The sequence below is a fragment of the Zalophus californianus genome, chromosome 11 (assembly GCF_009762305.2).
Source record: "Zalophus californianus isolate mZalCal1 chromosome 11, mZalCal1.pri.v2, whole genome shotgun sequence".
Lineage (NCBI taxonomy): Eukaryota > Metazoa > Chordata > Mammalia > Carnivora > Otariidae > Zalophus > Zalophus californianus.
This window is the reverse complement of record NC_045605.1, coordinates 20633499-20652284: the sequence shown is the minus strand read 5'-3', so window position 1 is coordinate 20652284 and position 18786 is coordinate 20633499. Positions and strand designations below refer to the sequence as shown.

At 47.5% G+C, this 18786-nt stretch overlaps 1 protein-coding gene across 4 annotated transcripts; it reads left to right on the top strand.

Annotated features, from left to right (window-relative positions):
• Nucleotides 1-2836: 2836 nt before the first annotated feature.
• HEPACAM (hepatic and glial cell adhesion molecule) lies at nt 2837-17823 on the top strand. 4 transcript variants are annotated; one of them, XM_027581519.2, is made up of 7 exons: nt 2837-3337; nt 12415-12756; nt 13475-13756; nt 14036-14135; nt 14676-14749; nt 15051-15118; nt 15649-17823. In XM_027581519.2, exons 1-7 carry the CDS (start codon nt 3253-3255, stop codon nt 15949-15951), a joined length of 1254 nt encoding a protein of 417 aa, XP_027437320.1. In that variant the 5' UTR covers nt 2837-3252; the 3' UTR covers nt 15952-17823. The 4 variants fall into 4 exon arrangements, with proteins under 4 accessions (XP_027437320.1, XP_027437319.1, XP_027437318.1 ...); XM_027581518.2 differs by having other exon boundaries at nt 15048-15118; XM_027581517.2 differs by having other exon boundaries at nt 14676-14905.
• Nucleotides 17824-18786: the final 963 nt, after the last annotated feature.

Sequence of the window (18786 nt, the reverse complement as noted above, 5' to 3'; positions counted from 1 at the left end):
ACAATGCCTTTGGAAATGCATCTGTGAAGTGCTCAGAGGAGAAACGGGCCTGGGTCTTGGCTAAGCAAGGGCGTTACTGCCATCAGTCAAGCAGTCCGTCTACATCATCTGCTTCAGCAGCCGCATTAAGCCTCGCTCAGAATTGGGCCCAGTGAAGAGACTTGTAAGAATGAAGAGTTATAGTCCCTGCACTGGAGAATCTCCCGGGCTAATGAGGAAATGGCCTCAGGAACATTTTCTGGTCCTGAAGTGGGACATGCAGACTGACACGTATAAATAGACTTTTGAAGTTGAAGAAATGTAATATTTAGAATCAGGATATCCCTATAAAATCAGAGAGCAGCCTATCCTCAACAATTAGATGAGGCAGACACACCCACAGGACATATGGAAGGATAAAGCAAGGCAAGCGAGGACAGGTGAGGTAAATGTTATGTTATGTGTGAGAATCAAGTTGGCTTATGTGTCTGGAACCCAGTTGCTTATCGGATGAGGGCTGCCCCCCAAAGTGAATCCCAGTTATTTCTGGGAATTCACAAAGAGGTGCCTCATCTGTGCTCCCAAACTGGTCTGTCATCTGCAGTCATTATTCGGTGCCCCCCCTGCCCTCACGCCTCTGTCCCAGCTCCCCTTCACAGCCATCCTATACTGTCTCCAGTCGCTTAAGGCACGCCCCGCCCCGCCCCGCCACCCCCCCCCCGCCGGCAAGTTCTCATCCCTGCAATATTCAGCACCTCTTTGCTGAGAACCTACCTTGTGCCCGGCCCTGTGTTAGGCAGTAGGACTACAGAGACCACTAAGACATAGTCCTTCAATCAGAGCGCTCGCTGGTTTAAGAGAGAAAGGCACATAGGCCGATGACATAAGCTTCTTTAGGTCTACTCATCTTAGAAGGGCCTGAAGCAAGTTGGCAAGATTGCTCATTGGACACTCAGTCCCTTGTGCCTTTGTGGCTGGCTGCTGTGATCTGTCACCTGTGCCCCTTCGCAGCCCCCAAGTTAAATATTAATCCATCCTGGTAGACTCATTCTTGACCCGACTATTTCGACATTCTCTTGAGGAGGCTCGGTCACTGCTGGGACAACTCACTCAACTGCTCATTCAATTTGTTTATTTTCCTCCCCCAACCCAGCTCCTCTCTAAGGAGAGTTGGGGTGAGTATACAAGGTGTGGCTTCAGTGACCTTGTGACAAGCGGGGAGCCAGTGTCTGCGGACCTATGCGCTGTTCTCCCTGCTCCCTGCTGAGCTACACGCTGAACCCCCACAGCAGTTGGCGGTCCCCAGCTGTTGCCAGTTCTTTGTCCTCTGGGCACTTCCAAGTCCCCTCAAGGGAACTTGTGAACACTTTGGGGCGCTTGCATATTCTGCATGGGTGTAAGGAGCCTAAGGTCCACCCCTAGGGCAGGGGAAGGGAGGATGTTGAGAAGTTAGATTCCACTTAGGTCTCCCGCTATCTCATTTTTCTTTCCATCATCCTTCAGGCTAAAAAAGGCAGACTCCAGACTTTCTATTTCCTGAACATCATATCCTCCTTTTACCCTTGGACAATAAGCCTCAAGGCCTAACCCTCACAGACAAAAGAGGCCATTTATCTATACTATACAGCAGAAGAACTCTGTGAGTCCGTCCACAGGTCACTCTGTGATAGGTGGAAGTGATAGTTAAAGGAAATTAAAATACCCTTTTGTCCTTTACAAAGACTGGCTCATAAGCCTTTTGTCTTGCTACTGATTCTAAAATAGTATTTTAGATGTCAGAAGCTAAATCTTGACTTTTTCTTTTTCATTGTATGTCTGCTGAAACCACGCTGACTTTTACCAGAGGCAAAAGTCTAGGGAAAAGTCATAGACACAGAAATGCAAAATGAAAAAAAAAAAAAAAAAAGAGTCTTTACGTATTTCAGAGTATTTTTTGGAGTTCCTTCATGAAGTTTAAAACCAATGCTTCTCTCCTCAACTCCCCATCCTTTGGCTCAGATGAGTTATGCAATGAGTCTTTAGTTCTAGAAACCTGGCCTACTCAGGCTTTCTCCAGTATGTAACAAGACTATTTCGAGAGGTAGCTACCACATTTACAAGACTAAGACTAGGCTTAGAGACAACCAAGAGGGGAGCTGTAATCTTTGGTCTCATCAAGATATAAAGATTGCTACAGGAATGAAAGAGAAGAAGCAGGGTTTTTTTAAGTTTAAAATGCTATCTCTCTAACAAAGGGTTTCCAAGGCACTCCACTGTACTAAATTGTCATCAATCTTCTCAACAATTCCTACAATGAAACTACATACCCTACAAAGAAGATGTGAAATTGGAGGCTTAAGGAGATTGTAAGCCCATCCCAAGATCTCACAACTAGTAAGTATACATTCCACTGACAGTGCTCTTGAAAGTGTGTGGACACAATAGTGAGGGGTCAGGTGGAGCTTGGATGTTTCTCCTCATCACATCCTCGAGACAAGAGGAGATGAGTAGGCTGTGAAGCTGCTAATAGAACCCCGGAATGCTGGCTGTTAGAGTATTACCTTCATCTGTGCTCTGACATGTTCTAGAAAATTGGCTGGAGGCAGGGGAACGAACAGAGTGGTTCCTGGAAAGAGGTCCCCAGCATCTATGTGATTCTGTGATAGGAGAGAGAATCCCAAGCAAAATCCTTATTTTCCTTGGTAGGAAAATAATAGAATTTGAGCCATTTTCCAATCTTCTTCCTGGGGGTGGAACAGGGATTTTCCATTTCTTCAGCAGTTCTCTGGAGTCTCTCTTTCCCCAGCTTTTTAAAAGCTCCTCTGCTTCCCTTTTCAGAGCTTATTGGAGGTCTGTCCCTGGCACATGCCCTCCTTCACAGGAACACGAAGCGTGAGGTGGAGACAGGATTGATTGGGACACAAGATCCAGTTCAGCGTGTGTCCCAGCCCAGCCCCTTCACGGAGCCCCAATCCTCATCACCCCCTAGTAGTGGGGCTCAGCACAGGCAGGTAAAGAACAGATGGGACCCATCCGATTAGAACCCACATTGAAGATTATATCCTAAGCAGATACCCCCTTCAGAACCAGGGATGTAGTGCTTTGAAACTAGAAAATGCCAGGTCTGAAAGAGAGGAAAGAACAAGCCTAGCAATACACAGGGCTCTGTGTATTCAGAGGGAAGTTGGCAGGGTTGTGTTCGGGCAGAGAAACTCCGAGTGGTACAAAGGGACGTGCCCAGAGTGGAGAAATCATGCTAATTGTCTGCACCAGAGCTGGAGAACGCCACCCAAAATGAAGAGAGAAAGGGGAGCCCCGTCCAGAGCCTTCAGTGCCCTGAGCCTCACTCCTTTTGTCTACCTTCTTCTGATCCAGACAGGTAGGAGACCGGAAGGGTAAGAGAGGGTCTGGAGAGGGACCCCGCTACATGCAAAAGGGAGGGAGGGGGAGTTGAAGGCCAGAATGCCTTTAAGGTGGGAGGAGGGGAGAGAGCTCAGCTGCCCGTGGGAAGCATCTCAGTGAATTCAGGCATTAATGTTGAATGTATTTCTTCATTCTCTGTGCCTCCCGCCCAGCCCCTGTGCCCCTCCCCCAAAAGGCTGCATGACTTTGGAGCTCCCACAGCATTCAGTACATTAGATAGAGGGCAGTGAGCCATTTTTTATGGGATGTCTTGTTGGCGTGGGCCAGTCCGGCATTCTTTCCAAGGAATCATGTTGGGGCTTGTAGGGGTGGGGGAGATCTGGGTTTTGTGCTTCCCCAACCCCCCACCCTGGCCGCTCTGAGTGTACAACAGCAAGGGAGATGAAATAAGCTTGGGAGATAATGAGTCTTCTGGTTTTTGGAAATAACAGCAACCTATCCATAACTCACCCCATGCTGTAGACACCTACCTTGTGTACTGCCCCCTACCAACTCCTTAGAGAATTGATCTTACTTTAAATAGATAAGTTTCTGTGTGTGTGCACAGGCATGGGCATAAACACACACACACACACACACACACACACACACACACACACACACTACTCCCGAGAGCCTAGCAATTCACAATTTGCTGGGGCAAACAGATGCAGAGATCATTTTAATAAAATGCCGAAACTATGATGAGTGAGATATACAGAGGATGCCCAGGATCAGAGAGGGTCACCTACCGCAATCCAGAAAGCTGGTGCTGGCGGTGCAGGGTGGGGTGGGGGGAATATCAGGGGAGGTGTCCTGGGAATGTCTGCACTAAATTTTAAAGGATGAGAAAAATAGGTAGTTGCAGAAACGGGCATTATATTTGGGGAAATGCACAAAGGTCAACATTTTGAAATGGCATCATGTTTTTGGGAGCAGTCCAGCCACTCACCCTTGCTGGAGAAGAAAATGTTAAGTGGGCAAGAGCCTTGCAAACCATACTAAGGAACCTGGGATATAATCTGTAAACAGTGAAGCGGGGAAGGGGGTATTGGATAGCTTTTCATCTGGGGGCTGGCAGGACTAGACTCGTGTTTCAGGCATTGGAGAAGAAACTGGAGGCAAACAAGATAGGAAAGGAAGCCTGTATCCATTTCCTAGGGTCGCTGTGACAAAGAACCACAGACTGGATGGTTTAAACAACAGAAATGTCTAGTCTCACGGTTCTGCAGGCTATAAGATTGAGATCAAGGTCATATTCTCTTTGGGGCTCCAAGGAAGAATCTGCCCCAGCCCTCTCTGCTAGCTTCATGTAGTTCCTGCGCTTGTGGCAGCAGAGTTTCTCTCTTCACAGGACATTCTTCTTATGCTTGGGTCTGCATCCAAATTTCCACTTTTTATCAGGCCATGAGTCAGATTAGATTCGGAGCCCATCCTCCTCCAGTATGACCTCATCTGACCTTATTACCTCTGCAATAACCCCATTGCCAAATAAGGTCACGTTTGAGGTACTGGGGGGTTAGGACTTCAACATATGAATTTGGGGGTGGGGGCACAATTTAACCCATAACAAGGCTATTGCAATAATTCAAGGGAGAAATAACATGAGCTGGAGTTCGGATAAAAATAGGGGGAATGAGGCATGTGGAGGTAATATTTTGGAGGGAAAGTCAAGACCTAGTGATTGATAGGAAGTGGGAGGATGGGGGGGTAGGATTTCTGTGTGAAACCTGAAATGACAGCTGGGATAGAGTTGGATATATGATAATGAGTACTGTCCATATTGAGATTGAAATGCCTATGAGACGTCTGTGGGAAATTGGGAAATAGCCTAAAGCAGGGGTGGGGGTGGGGCGCAGGGAGGTCAGGGTTGAGGTGGGAGCGCTCAGCCTATAGGTGAAATCCAAAACAATAAGAATGGATAATATCACCTAGGAGGAGAAAATGGGCTGAACATGGAACATTGAGTAACCCCAAGATTTGTAGAGGAAGGTAGAGGGAAAAAAGACCAAAAGACCCATCAAGGAGGCCAAGAAGGAAGAGTGGGAGAGACAGAGGGGGAACTAGAAGGCTGTGGTGTCCAGAAAATCAAGGGAGTTGGGAGTTTTTTGGAGAATCAGCATCAAATGTGTCAAAGAGGTCCAGGAGACCAAGGGCCAATTATATCTCAACTATCATTATTATTATATTACAACTAAAAACATTTGTTGGATATGGCAATTCAGAGATAACGACTAACCTTAGTGAGAGAGGTCTCAGTGGAAATTACAATGAGTGGAAGGAACCGTGAAAGCTGAAGGTATGGAGCCCGTGAATCGAGAATACAAAGTGCACAGTGAAATATACAAGTCAGAGCTGTCCTTAAATTCCTTCAGGTCATAGAATGGTAAGGAAAAAAATTATAGAAAGATCTTGTCAGTCAGTGTGACCAGATAAAATCAAAAGGTGACCAAGGATCTTCTATGTGGGAAAATATAACCCAATAAATATAACAAAACATATAAATTATGCTGATAGGATATTAGTTATGACCTATGATGGGTAAGAAGTAAATGCAGCCTTAGGCCATTGTATTACTGTGGACTCAAGAACAGGAAGAGCTGAGGTTCTACAAGGAATTTCTGCCATGCTCACCATATTACTTAGGAAAATGCCAGCTTCTGTGACAAGCAAGTTCCCACATTTAAGTTGCTAGCACTAACCATGTAGTAGTACAATGCAGTTCCAGACTAGGCCTAGGATGAGGAAGAACTCTGTTCTGTGAAGTTTTCAGGGACCAAGTTGACATGTGTTTCCACGAGTCACCCTGTCACCCTGAGGTTTTTCTCCCGTTTCTTGCAGATAGAGGATTTAAAACAAACAAACAAAAAAACAAAAAAACAGGAGAGGTTTTTCCAAACTAGCCTATAAGTGGTACCTATCAATTCCACTGGTTCTATTGTCTGGAAGAGAGTCACAGGGCCATACCTAACTGCAAGGAAGGTTGGGAAATGTAGTTTTTAAGATTAGCACTTAAAGGGAGCAAGTAACAGTCTTTAATGCCTTGTCCCTAACATGGACAAATGAGGCTTTCCTAAACTGATCACAGCCCAATTCATGAAACATTCAAACAAAGTTTTTCTAAACCGACATACAGACATAAATATGACATGCCTTAAATCTAGATAATCTGATTGGCAAAATTTTACTCTCTGGAATCCTAGAACTATTCCATCCTCTAGGGACCCAATAGGAAAAAGTCCCTTACCTGGGTTTTACCCTTTTAGCCCGAAGATCACCTCCACATTGTAGGTGCTATCTTTTTCTTCTGACAGAGAGTTATGCCCAGAAATGCATTTAACATAAGGATACAGTTTGATGAACCTTTAAAAAGTGAATGAACCCATGTAATCAGCCTCCAAGATCAAGAAATAGAACATTTCAGCACCTCAGAAGCACACCCATACTATTTCAGTTACTGTTGCCCTCCCCCGTGTTACAGTGGTATCCTAACTTCTAATACAGATTAATTTTGCATGTCTTTGAACTTTGTATAAATGGAATCATATGCATGCATTCTTTTGTATCTGGCTTCTTTCGCTGAACACCAAGTCTGTAAGATTCATTCATGTTGTTGTTGAAATTGTAATTTGTTTGGTCTCAGTGCTGTGTAGTATTCCATTGTATGAATATACCACAATTTATTTATCTATTCAACTTTGATAGACACTTTGGTTGTTTCTAGTTTGGGGCTTTATCAATACAGTTATTAAGATATTCTAGTACCTGTCTTTTGGTGAACAGACGTACACATTTCTTTGGGGATATACTTAGGAGTAGAACTGCTGAGTTACATATGTGTGTTTAGCTTTAGTAGATATGGTCAAACAATTTTCAAAAGTGATTGTATCAATCCATATTCCCACCAGCAGCTCCAGATACCCTGCATCTTCACCAACAATTGTGCCTTCTCTTTTTTATTTTAGTCATCCTAGTGAGTAGGAAGTGGTATGAAATTACGGTTTAAGATTGCATTTCCGTTATTACTATTAATGAAGTTCTATCTTTTTCATATCATTATTAGCCATTACGATATCCTTCTTTGTGAAGTACCTCTTCTAAGTCTTTTGTGCTTTTTCTACTAAGTTTTCTGGATTTTTAAAAAAGTATTGATTTGTAGGAGTTTAAGAAATATATTTTGGATACAGAATATCCTTTATAGGATACATGCCTTGCAAATATCTCTCGCCCTGTAGTTTGCCTTTTCATTCTCTTAATGGCGTCTTTTGATGAACAGAAGCTCTTAATTTCATTGTGTCCAGTGTATCACTTCCTTCTCTTATGGGTACCACTCTTGTGTCCTGTCTAAGAAATCTGTGTCTGCCCTCAAGTCATGGAGCTATTCTCCTATGTTTTCTTTTTTTAAAAAAATATTGTTTTACCTTTCTCTTTAGATCCACAATCCACCTAGAATTGATATTTGTGTAAAGTGTGAGGTAAGGATCAAGATTCATTTTTTTCCTATATGGCCTGGCACTATTTATTGGATAAAGAATCCTTTCCCCAGAACACTGCAGCATACCTTTGTCATAAGTCACGTGATCATATATAAGTTTATTTTTGGACTCTCTGTTCTATTCCACTGCTCTGTTTGTCTATTCTTGTGCACTATCACAAAGTTATCCTCCTAGGATTTTGATTGGTATTGTATTAAATTTACAAGTCAGTTTTGGAGAAACGACAGCTTAACAATAGTGCCTGTTCTGATCTAAAACAGGGAAAATCTCTACATGCCATCTTAGTATCTATTAGCTAGATACGCATTACTGAACATCTACACTCTTTAAAGTACAGATAAAAAGGTACAGAGACCCTTCTCTTCCTGGATCTCAAGGGCCTTCTTCACAGTTTCTGTTTCCTGGCTTTCTCCTATGTTTCTGAGTGATTGACTCTTAAAATGATTCCACACTTGTGTTGGCCCTTGGAGTCCTCAACAGGATACCAACAAAAGAACACAACACAGTAACTTCAACAAGTATGTAATCAGTGACCTATAGGATAGGGCAGAGGAGGGGTTTGTTCTCAGAGCATTGTCCCCCAGGAAGAACACTAAGAACCAAAAGCAGAAAGCAGAATGTTTTCCTTTTAGAAAACCATGTTGTGGGCCACCCTTGGATTCTTGTATGCAGTTCTGGTCACTGCACCTCAAAAAAGAAATAATAGAATTGGAGAAAGGCCAGAGAAGGGTATCTGTGATGGCCAAAGGGGCTTCCTTGTGGTGACAGACCCAAACAAGACAAAAAAACCATAAAGAAGGATATAATTGCAGCCCACAGTGTTAGCAAGTATGGATTAGGTGTATAAAGACCAAATCCTAGAATACGTGTCTGGCATTGTCTCATTGACACTTTTAAAAGGAAAATTTCAGGCAAATACTGGTAAAAGGAAAACTGTGCCAAGCATAAAGGAGCATAGAAAAATGAACAGATGATGGTTCCCTTAAAAGGAGAGGCTCTTGGGCACCTGGGTGGCTCGGTCGTTAAGTGTCTGCCTTTGGCTCAGGTCATGATCCCAGGGTCCTGGGATCAAGTCCCACATCGGGCTCCCTGCTCAGCGGGAAGCCTGCTTCTCCCTTTCCCACTCCCCCTGCTTGTGGTCCTGCTCTCGCTATGTCTCTCTCTGTCAAGTAAATAGATCTTTAAAAAAAAAAAAAAAAGGAGAGGCTCTTAAGGGAACCCAGGGTTACTAGCATATACATTCTCATATTTTAAAGCTTAACATTTCTTGGTTGTCACCGCTGGTCAAAATCCTCCTTGAGAGGGGCCACCTACCAGTATGGCATAGTTTAACAGGTAAATCTTGCTGTGATGTCAATTTCCTTTTGTTCAGCCTCCAGTGGGAACAGAGACTTTCTACATAATGATGCCTCAGAGGCTCAAGGACCATGATTAAGTTAATCGCTTCTCAAGGTGGAATAGCCCTAGTCCCTTTTATTTCCACTGTGGATTGTAGTTGTTATAGCCATTTCCTCATTTCTGTGTCCTGCTTTGGCCCCTGTCCGGTTCTCTGTGTCCCTTGAAAGTTGTGGAACCCTTAACTTAATACCAACTCCAAATTTGGCTAGAGTTTTTGGAAACAGAGTTTGCTCAGCAAAATACTCTCTTTGTCAGCTTCTCAGAAAGACTGTTCCATTCATTTCTGAACATGAGTACATATGTCCCTGCGACTCGTGGGCATACCTGTGTTCCCGTGCATGAGGAAGGTGCCCACCCAGAGGAGGGTGAAGCCTAAGGCAATCCATATGCTGTAGCTTTTCCAATGTTTTTATGCAGAAGAATCAACTTTAAACTGGCAGAAAGAACTGACCTGAGCTGGGAAGACATCACAAAAGGACCACTAGGACCTTGTAAGGAGAGACAGAAAATGGGGGAAGCTCAAGGGAGGGCCAGAGAAGATCAAAGGAAGAGGAATCTCTTCCACTTCTCCTTGGAGCTGGGACTGTCACTCCCCAGCCTCCTGGAAGGAGGAAATGAGAACCCTCAGAGTTTGATGCAGGACGGTTCTGCATCTACAACCCTCATGTGCTCATACCCCAAAGCTTCTGACTGGATCCTGAATAGAGGTTCCCCAACCATTTGCTCATCACCACCATAGCCTTTAATGAAACTCAGTGATTTTCTCAGGGCCACCTCAAGTAACACATTCCAAAGTCTATTTGCCTATCCAGGAAACTCTGAAAGCTTGCTTTTCTAAATCAAGCCACGCCTGGGACCTAGCTGTTGCAAGGCAGGAAATCCCATCTAAATAATCACAGAAACTCAGAGCTGGAAGAAGACTTAAGTATTATGTGATCAAATGGATTTCAGTCTGATACACAGAGCCAGAGGGATTCCTAGTAGCACCCCAAGTTATTGGGGAGGACAGGAGTCTGGTCCCCACCACCTCTTCTACCAAATCTGTGAGCCAGAACTAGATTTTGTTTCCATTTTTATACGTGGTTTTATGGGAACAGCAATATCTTTAATAAAAAATATTTGAAAATATTTGATTTTGTCCATTATACCTCCCCCAAATCAAGACTTCTCTTGATAACAAGCATAGGGGTCTCTGGGTGACTCAGTCGGTTAAGCAACTGACTCTTGGTTTCAGCTCAGGTCGTGAGATCAAGCCCCGCATTGGGTTCCATGCTCGGGGGGAGTCTGCTTGAGATTCTCTACCTCTGCCCCTCCCCTGCTTTCTCGCGTGCTCTCTCTCTCTCAAATAAATAAATAAATCTGTAAAAAATAACAAGAATATCATATTCATACATATGGCCGTTTTAATCATTCAAATAGTCTCTTCCACTCTTAAAGTTTTATGATTCTAACATACCTGGCAGGTCATGGATCACAGAATGTCAGAGCTAAAAAGGCCCCTTGTGATCATCTGGCCCCACAACCTCATTATACAGAGGAGGAAACTGAGGCACAGAGAGGTGAAAGGATAGCAATGGGCCTTTCCTCCATCCCTTCCAAAGGTGATGAGCTCACTCTTTAACAAAGAACTTGTTCCAAAAATGGACTGAATAGGTTTATTACATTTGCTTTGATCTCCACAACTCACCTTTTAGTTTAATTCCCTCCTGGTTTGGTCTGGGTCCTCTGAGAACAAGTAGAAGAATAAGGAAGGGAAAGGTACAACTTAACTTCCCCAAATTTAAACAACAGTAGCAGAATGGGAGAGTGGAAGAAAGAGAGAGGGGACTTCAGAGGCAGTGACCATCAGAAAGAACAGCTGGGGGTGCAGAGGGACTGAGAACCTGACCTGTTAAGTGTCTGTTCAGCTAAACTCAGCCCTGCTCCCAACGGACATCCTCTCCAGAAGACCGTCTTTGGGTGGTCATGTTGCTCTACAAGGCCATGTAACACCAATGAATGACATCTGTTCAGGCCCCGAAGCCCCCTAAGAGACCTCTGAAATATGGGATGCATCTCGAGATGGGACAACCATTAGACAAGATGGTAAAATCCCAGAATGGCAGGGCTGGGACAAATGGATGTAACATCAAGTTTGCCACTTATTTTACCTACCTGAGTCCCAAACAGGTAAGTGACTTCTCCTAGGTCCTAAGTCAACAATAAGGGCCCAGTTCCCTGATGCTCACTCTTGTGTTCTCTCCACTACACAACAATAACTGATGTATGTATTGTGCTTTTCCATTGTGAACCTGATAAGGCAGTTGTTCTTGTTGTTGCTCATATCCTGATTTTCTAAATGAGAAGAATGAGGCCTAGAATGATGGCTTGCCCAGGTCCACATAGCCTGCAGGTGGTGGAGCCCAATCTTACAAGGCCTTCTGATTCCAAACTCTTTGTTCTGCCCATCCCAAATCCCTCTTCTATAGGGGTTGCATGTTGGACTGGGTGTATTTCTAAAACCAACTACTCAGCTGCAGAACTTTTTGGCCCCAGGTAGGCCTAGTAAAGCGTTCCATGCAGCCGGGGCAAGGAGAGAGGAGACTCTTGGTATGAATGAAGAATGGTCTAGTTGTCTTCTGGCCCCTAAACTTCCCCTGCATTGGCACTGCCTTGTGACACACTCCCTTCTTTATGAATCTCTGTTCCCATGCTTCTCCCTTCCCTACTTTCCCAATCCCCAAACAAGAAGCAAATCTGACGAATTCACCCTGAGGTCCATATTTGTCTGTTTTGCTCATTGATATATCCCAAGGGCATAGAACAGTACCTGGCACATGGGAAGTATTCAATCAATGTTTCTGTGAATGGAGCACAGAGTGTGTGGGTTAGCTGGAGGTCTTCCTCAAGAGGAAGGCAGTGGAGAAAGCCACCAGAGGCCGAGGGCCAGCAAGAAGAAAGACTGAGGGCAATAAGATGGGTGTGAGGGGTGATGGAGGATCAGAGGGGCCCAGAGCTATCGTGGGAGAGGAGATGGCATCAAAGTGTAAGAAGGAAGGACTGACAAGGAGCGAAGAGCCCAGAGGGTGAGGCACGAAGACATCTGAGGACATAAAGGAGGGAGAGGGGCAGGGAGCCAAGGGCCTGACGTTGCCCTCTCCCCATGGGTCTCTGTCCACAGAGCCCCTGGAGGGGGTGAACATCACCAGCCCGGTGCGCCTGATCCATGGCACGGTGGGGAAGTCCGCCCTGCTTTCTGTGCAGTACAGCAGCACCAGCAGTGACAAGCCCGTGGTGAAGTGGCAGCTGAAGCGGGACAAGCCAGTGACCGTGGTACAGTCCATCGGCACAGAGGTCATTGGCACCCTACGGCCTGACTACCGAGACCGCATCCGCCTCTTCGAAAATGGCTCCCTGCTTCTCAGTGACCTGCAGCTGGCCGACGAGGGCACCTATGAGGTTGAGATCTCCATCACGGATGACACGTTCACTGGGGAGAAGACCATCAACCTCACTGTGGATGGTAAGGTGCTCTGACAGGGAAGGAGGCGGGGCTGGTACCTGGGATTAGGGGAGGGTCTGCCTAGTGTACTAGCCAGATCCCGGGAATACCAACATGGAAGCCGCTTGGGAGCTGAGAGTGAGACAATCGGGCATTAGAAGTTGGCAGGCAGGACCCAGCAAACGCGTATAGAGTGCTTACTAAGTGCCAAAAACTATTCTAAGTGTTTTGCATGTCTTGACTCATTTAATGCCGATAATAATGTAGGCATAGCTAATATAATGATCCCCATTTTGTAGATGCAGAAACTGAGGCACAAAGAGGTTGACTAACTTTCCCAAGGTCATGCAGCTAGTACGTGATAGAGCCAATACTGGAACCCAGACATTTGGAACCTGGGTGTAGCCCAACTGAAATATGTTCCAGGCTGGCCCAGTTTAAGACATCTTGAAACAGCATTTGAAGAAGAAGGAAGGAAAGGTCCGTGAGGGCAGGGGCCATGGCTGTCTTACTCAGCATTGTACCCTCTGTACTTAGTAGGTGCTCAACAAATAATTGGTAAAGAAATGAATGAATGAATGAATGAGTGGATGATGGGGAAAGATTGGACTGATGATCCCAGAAGGGCCTCTCAGACCACAAATCGAGTTGTGACATGTTGGAAGGCAGGGAGTTACGAAGGGGAGGGGAGACGCTGTTTGGCCCCTGGCTCACAGGCTCCCCCACCCCTGGGACTCAGTGCCCATCTCCAGGCCACAGGTGTTAGTGGCTTCCACCACTGTGCTGGAGCTCAGCGAGGCTTTCACCCTGAACTGCTCGCACGAGAATGGCACCAAGCCCAGCTACACCTGGCTGAAGGATGGCAAACCCCTCCTCAATGACTCGAGAATGCTCCTGTCCCCTGACCACAAGGTGCTCACCATCACCCGTGTGCTCATGGAGGACGATGACCTGTACAGCTGTGTGGTGGAGAACCCCATCAGCCAGGGCCGCAGCCCGCCCATCAAGATCACCGTATACAGTGAGTCTCCCTGTCTGCTCGCCCTCAGGACTCCAAATCCCGAGAGGTGGGCACTGCGAGGGACTAAGGACATCCCAGACAGAGTGCAGGGATGAGAGGCAGGGATGGGCCAGCTCTCCATGGAAGCCAGCAACAGGTGGGAAGTGGGCTCAGCAAGCTCCACCATGGACCAGCCATGCTGCACAGGGCTCCTTTTCTCTTCCTTCTGCTGCAGGAGCTCTCCTCACCAGACTTGTTGCCCCTCTGAAGTCTCTCCCACCTCTCTGCCTCTCTCCCCAGGAAGAAGCTCCCTCTACATCATCTTGTCCACAGGAGGCATCTTCCTCCTTGTGACCTTGGTGACAGTCTGTGCCTGCTGGAAACCCTCCAAAAAGTCTGGGTAACTCTTCAAGTTCCACACCCTGAGCACCCTAATCCTTCAATCCATTCCCACCCCAAGCTCCAGTCTTAGTCTCTTAAAGGCCTATCCCCCCCGCCCCCAGGGCCCTGCACCTCTTCCCGGGAGATCCATTTTAGCCTTGCATGTGTTGTGTATGGAACGATATTCTGTGCTCACAACCTCCAACAGCCCCAGCATTGAAACAATGGTTTTGCTTAGGGCACCTTTTGTGGGCCGCCACGGTGGTTGTGGTTAATGAACTGCCTTTTAAGTATGATTATCCGCAGTTTACAGATAATAACACAGACTCAGATGGGTTCAGTGACTTGCCCGTGATGTCAGCCACAGACTCGGGACACAAACCTAGATGCGACTCATTCCAAAGCTCACGGACTATTGCCACTCCCACTGCGCCCAGCCCATCCTCCTGTTACAAGGCCTCTTTTACTGCCACGAGATTGCACTTGTGACCCTGCCCCCAGGCCGTCTCCTGCTCACACAGCAACAACTCTGTTCAGAGGATGCTGGGTTGGTTTGCAGGAAGAAGAGGAAGCTGGAGAAGCAAAGCTCCCTGGAATATATGGACCAGAATGATGACCATCTGAAACCAGAAGGTGAGCTCCCAGCCACCCACTCACTCATCCCATCGTCACTCAGATCAGTGGGCTGCTGGGAAAAGGCAGAACTGGGCCACAAGGAAGCCAGCTCTGCAGGGCCCCTTCCTCCACCAAGTGCACGAAGACTGCAGAGCAGGGAGAGGTGCGGCCAAGGTAGGACCCCAGGTATTCTGGATCCTTTGGTGGAGGTTGTGGCGGGGCCATACTGGCCACTCGGGGAGCAAAGAGTGTAGGTGTTGGCTGGTGGAAAGGGCTCTGTACTGGGCCAGCCACCCCCATTCTTCGCCCTGTGCAGCAGATACCCTCCCACGAGGCAGTGAGCAGGAGCGGAAGAACCCCATGGCACTGTATATCCTGAAAGACAAGGTGAGCATACTTGTGCTGGTGTCCCCACAAACACACAGTGAGCCCTACCACGTTCTGCTGCTCCATAGCCATACCATCTCTTTATAGGACTCAGACGAACCCTGAGAAATATTTGTGTCACCCGCACTTTAGGGCTTAGAAAAATAAGGTTGACAGAGGTTTAATGACTTGCCCAGTATCAAACAAGTAAATACACATTAAGTGGCAGATCTAGGCTTCAAACCTAGGTCTCTGGATACCAACTCTGGTGATTTCCCCACTGTTCTACAACTAAGTCTGTCCCAGGCTGTCCAAGACAAGTGGGAAGAAGAGAATAAGGGGACAGAGCACTCATGTTAATGCATTTCAGCATTTACTGAGCACCTGTTACCTGCCAGACACCCTGCTAAGGGTCTGTAGGGCCAGAAAAACCAGACCTCTGTCTGCCGCCTTCCACCAGGTGGGAGTGTGGAGGGAAGCCTGCTCCTTCAGCTCCGTGTGCCCCGCGCCCCCGACTGGGCGCTCACCCCCGGCGGCGCGTGTCCTTGCAGGACTCCCCAGAGCCCGAGGAGACCCCCGCCACGGAGCCTCGGAGCGCGACTGAGCCCGGCCCGCCGGGCTACTCCGTGTCGCCGGGCGTACCCGGCCGCTCGCCGGGGCTGCCCATCCGCTCCGCCCGCCGCTACCCGCGCTCCCCGGCGCGCTCCCCCGCCACCGGCCGGACGCACACGTCGCCGCCCCGGGCCCCGAGCTCGCCCGGCCGCTCGCGCAGCGCCTCGCGCACACTGCGGACTGCGGGCGTGCACCTGATCCGCGAGCAAGACGAGACCAGCCCGGTGGAGATCAGCGCCTGAGCCGCCTCGGCACCCCCCGGGGGGGGGCGGGGCACCCAGCAAAGCGGCCGGTGCCGGGGGAAAGCGGGGGAGCGCGGCCGCCGCCGCCGCCAGGGCCCGGGGGAGGTTCCCGCGGGGGCGCGTGGGTCTCGCGTGGGGGCCAGCGTGAGCATGCGCGGGTGGGGGACGCAGTGGGGCAGCCAGGAGTGGCTCAGGTGGTGAAACCGGGTCGCATTTGCACCTGGTTCACCGGCTGTGTTCTCAGTGGGTATGGGTTGTGCCCTCTTAGGACCATATAGATTATTAAATTTCTGGCCCGATCCCCCAAGGGTCTTATGGAAACTAACATCAGTAACCTAACCCCCGTGACTATCCTGTGCCCTTCCTAGGGAGCTCTGTGCTTTCCTTCCCTCCGAATGAACGCCTGGTTCCCGGGACACTTTCTTGACAAGCTCAGATTAGAGAGGCCACTTACCCAAGAGGAACAACTGTCCTAAACTAAGGGGAAGTCAGATGCCGGTTACTGGGTGTACAGAGGACTGTTCTGGGAATCCGGGGAATCATTGTGAAGGCAGTGCCTTACAGCACCTTTCTCTGGGCACCTGGTACCTGGGTATGTACCAGTTGGTGAGGCAGGAGTCAAGTTCTTTCCTTTGACCCCTGACCTGCGCCCTAGCAAGGGCAAAGGATTCAAGCCTCCCGTGCTTGGCCTCCTCCCAAAGCCTCCCTCAGTGGCAACCATTCTTTCCGTCTCTATTCCTATAAAGAAGGGGATTCTCATTCCCGTGACCCAGAAAGCTAGATCAAGTGAAGAACTTTTTTTGAAACCCTCACACTTATGCCTTCTCCCTGGCTTCCTTACAAAACAAGACTTTTAAACAATCTTTCTCCCTGGGAAAGATCCTTGGGCTTCCTTCAGCTGTAAGAGAATACGGTTCCAGTCTGCAGAGTAATGGTAGGGAAGGGGAGGAGGGGGAGGCTTATTGCTCCCCAGGACCGCAGGCAGACAAGATCCAACCCTTGGCCTCCAGCCTCCCACCTGCCCTGCTCCCAGATGCTTGGATCCCAGGAGATAGGACAAGGGCAGACTTCTTAATCACACAACCATAGAATACAGCGAGGTTGAGCCACTGCGTTGCCAGACCATGCCATGGCACCGCTTCTTGAACAGTTTGCAGGAGAGACAATAATCTACTGTGTGAGGAGGGGGGCAATTAAAAAGCTGTAAGAGAAGTAAGGGCCTCTGTGTTCTAACCTCTCTTCCCTGATGCCTGTAGGGGTCCTTGCATCCCTGGCCCCTCCCCAACCTCCTAAGCTCCAGCCCTGACTCTCCACCATCCCACAGAGACACTCCTGTGTCTCCCACCACTCCACACTGAGGCAGGTTCTGTTCCAGCCCCAAGGGCAACAAACATTTCTAATTGGCCCCCTTCACCCTTATCTCCATAGCATGCCCCTCCCAGCTCCCTGTCCCTATGCACTTCTCCAGGCTCCTTGAGCAGTTGTGCCTTTGCAGCTTTCCCTCCTTAGCCAGAACTGCTCCCCTAACTTCCCCAGGTGCCTCATCCCGAATAAGACCATGCCTACGGGGGAAAGTTGCTCCAGCAGGTGGGAGATGCAGGACTTCGAGAAGGAGCACAGGCTGCTCAGGCTTGGGAGGCAGGGTTGAAGTGAGGGGAAGAGGAGAGCATGCTGTACCCTATGCCCTGGTGCTGAATCCCTGAGGGGCCGGCTTCCCAGGCTCAAGCCAAATCTGCCCTAAATCTTGGGGGGTAAGTAAGGAAGTGGTTTTGTTTTCGCTTTGTTTTGTTTGATCTTCATCTTTGTATTACCAGCATCTAGCAGAGTGCCTAGCGCATACTGGATGCTCAATAAACTTTTGATGAAACGAAATGACAACTTTATTGCGCTTAAGCGAGGAGAACGAAACAAGCAGCTTAAAAATGCCAATCATTTCCCTTTTCCTTTTTCTTCACATCTCCCTTCATCATCCTTCACCCTCTTTGCAAATCTCAAGTTTTCCACGTCAAAATCATCACTCACTCACTCACCTATCATTTATTCATTCATTCATTCCAGTGCTCTTTCATTTATTCAACAAATGTGCTTATCTACCTTGGACTAGATCCTGTGTGAGACACTGGGGAAACAGTATAACTATACCATGACCCCTACCCAGAAGACAGTCGCATGGAGGAAGACAGATGAGTAAGCAGGTTATTATAATACAGTGAGGAAAATGCCATGACTGAAGTAGCTAGAGCATGTTCTGAGAGCATGTAAGAGCATCATCTAACCAGGGATTGTCAGCAAAAGTATCTTGGGGAACAGACTTGAACTTAGTCTTAGAGAGATTAGTTAATCAGGTGAAAAAACAGGATGAAAGGAACATATTCCAGGGCAAAGGAACAGCATGTATAAAAGCTTTCAAGTATAAGGTGAGTCCAGACTACACAGCACTCATAAAATGTGGATTATCCAGGAGCAAATGTTTATTTTAGCACTGTAATGGAAGACTAGACCTGGGCCAGTGGCAGGGTAGGGGAGCTGAGCCTGAGGCTCCTGGATTAAGTTGGTATCCTAGAAGGGAGTCCCAAGCTCCCAAAATAAAAATGCAAATCTTCTCTGGAGAAAAGCATCTCCTAAAATTTTCAAAGATTAAGATCAACCAAAGATGACCATGAAAGGCCATTAAACACAGATGGAAACAAATCACCATGAGTGAGATTCAGCAGATAGAAGAAGCAGTAGATTTAGACCCCTAAGGCCCACAGATATTGAAATTATCAGATATAGAATATAAAATAACTATGAAATGTTTGAAGAGATGAAAGACAAAATTATAGAAATGAACAA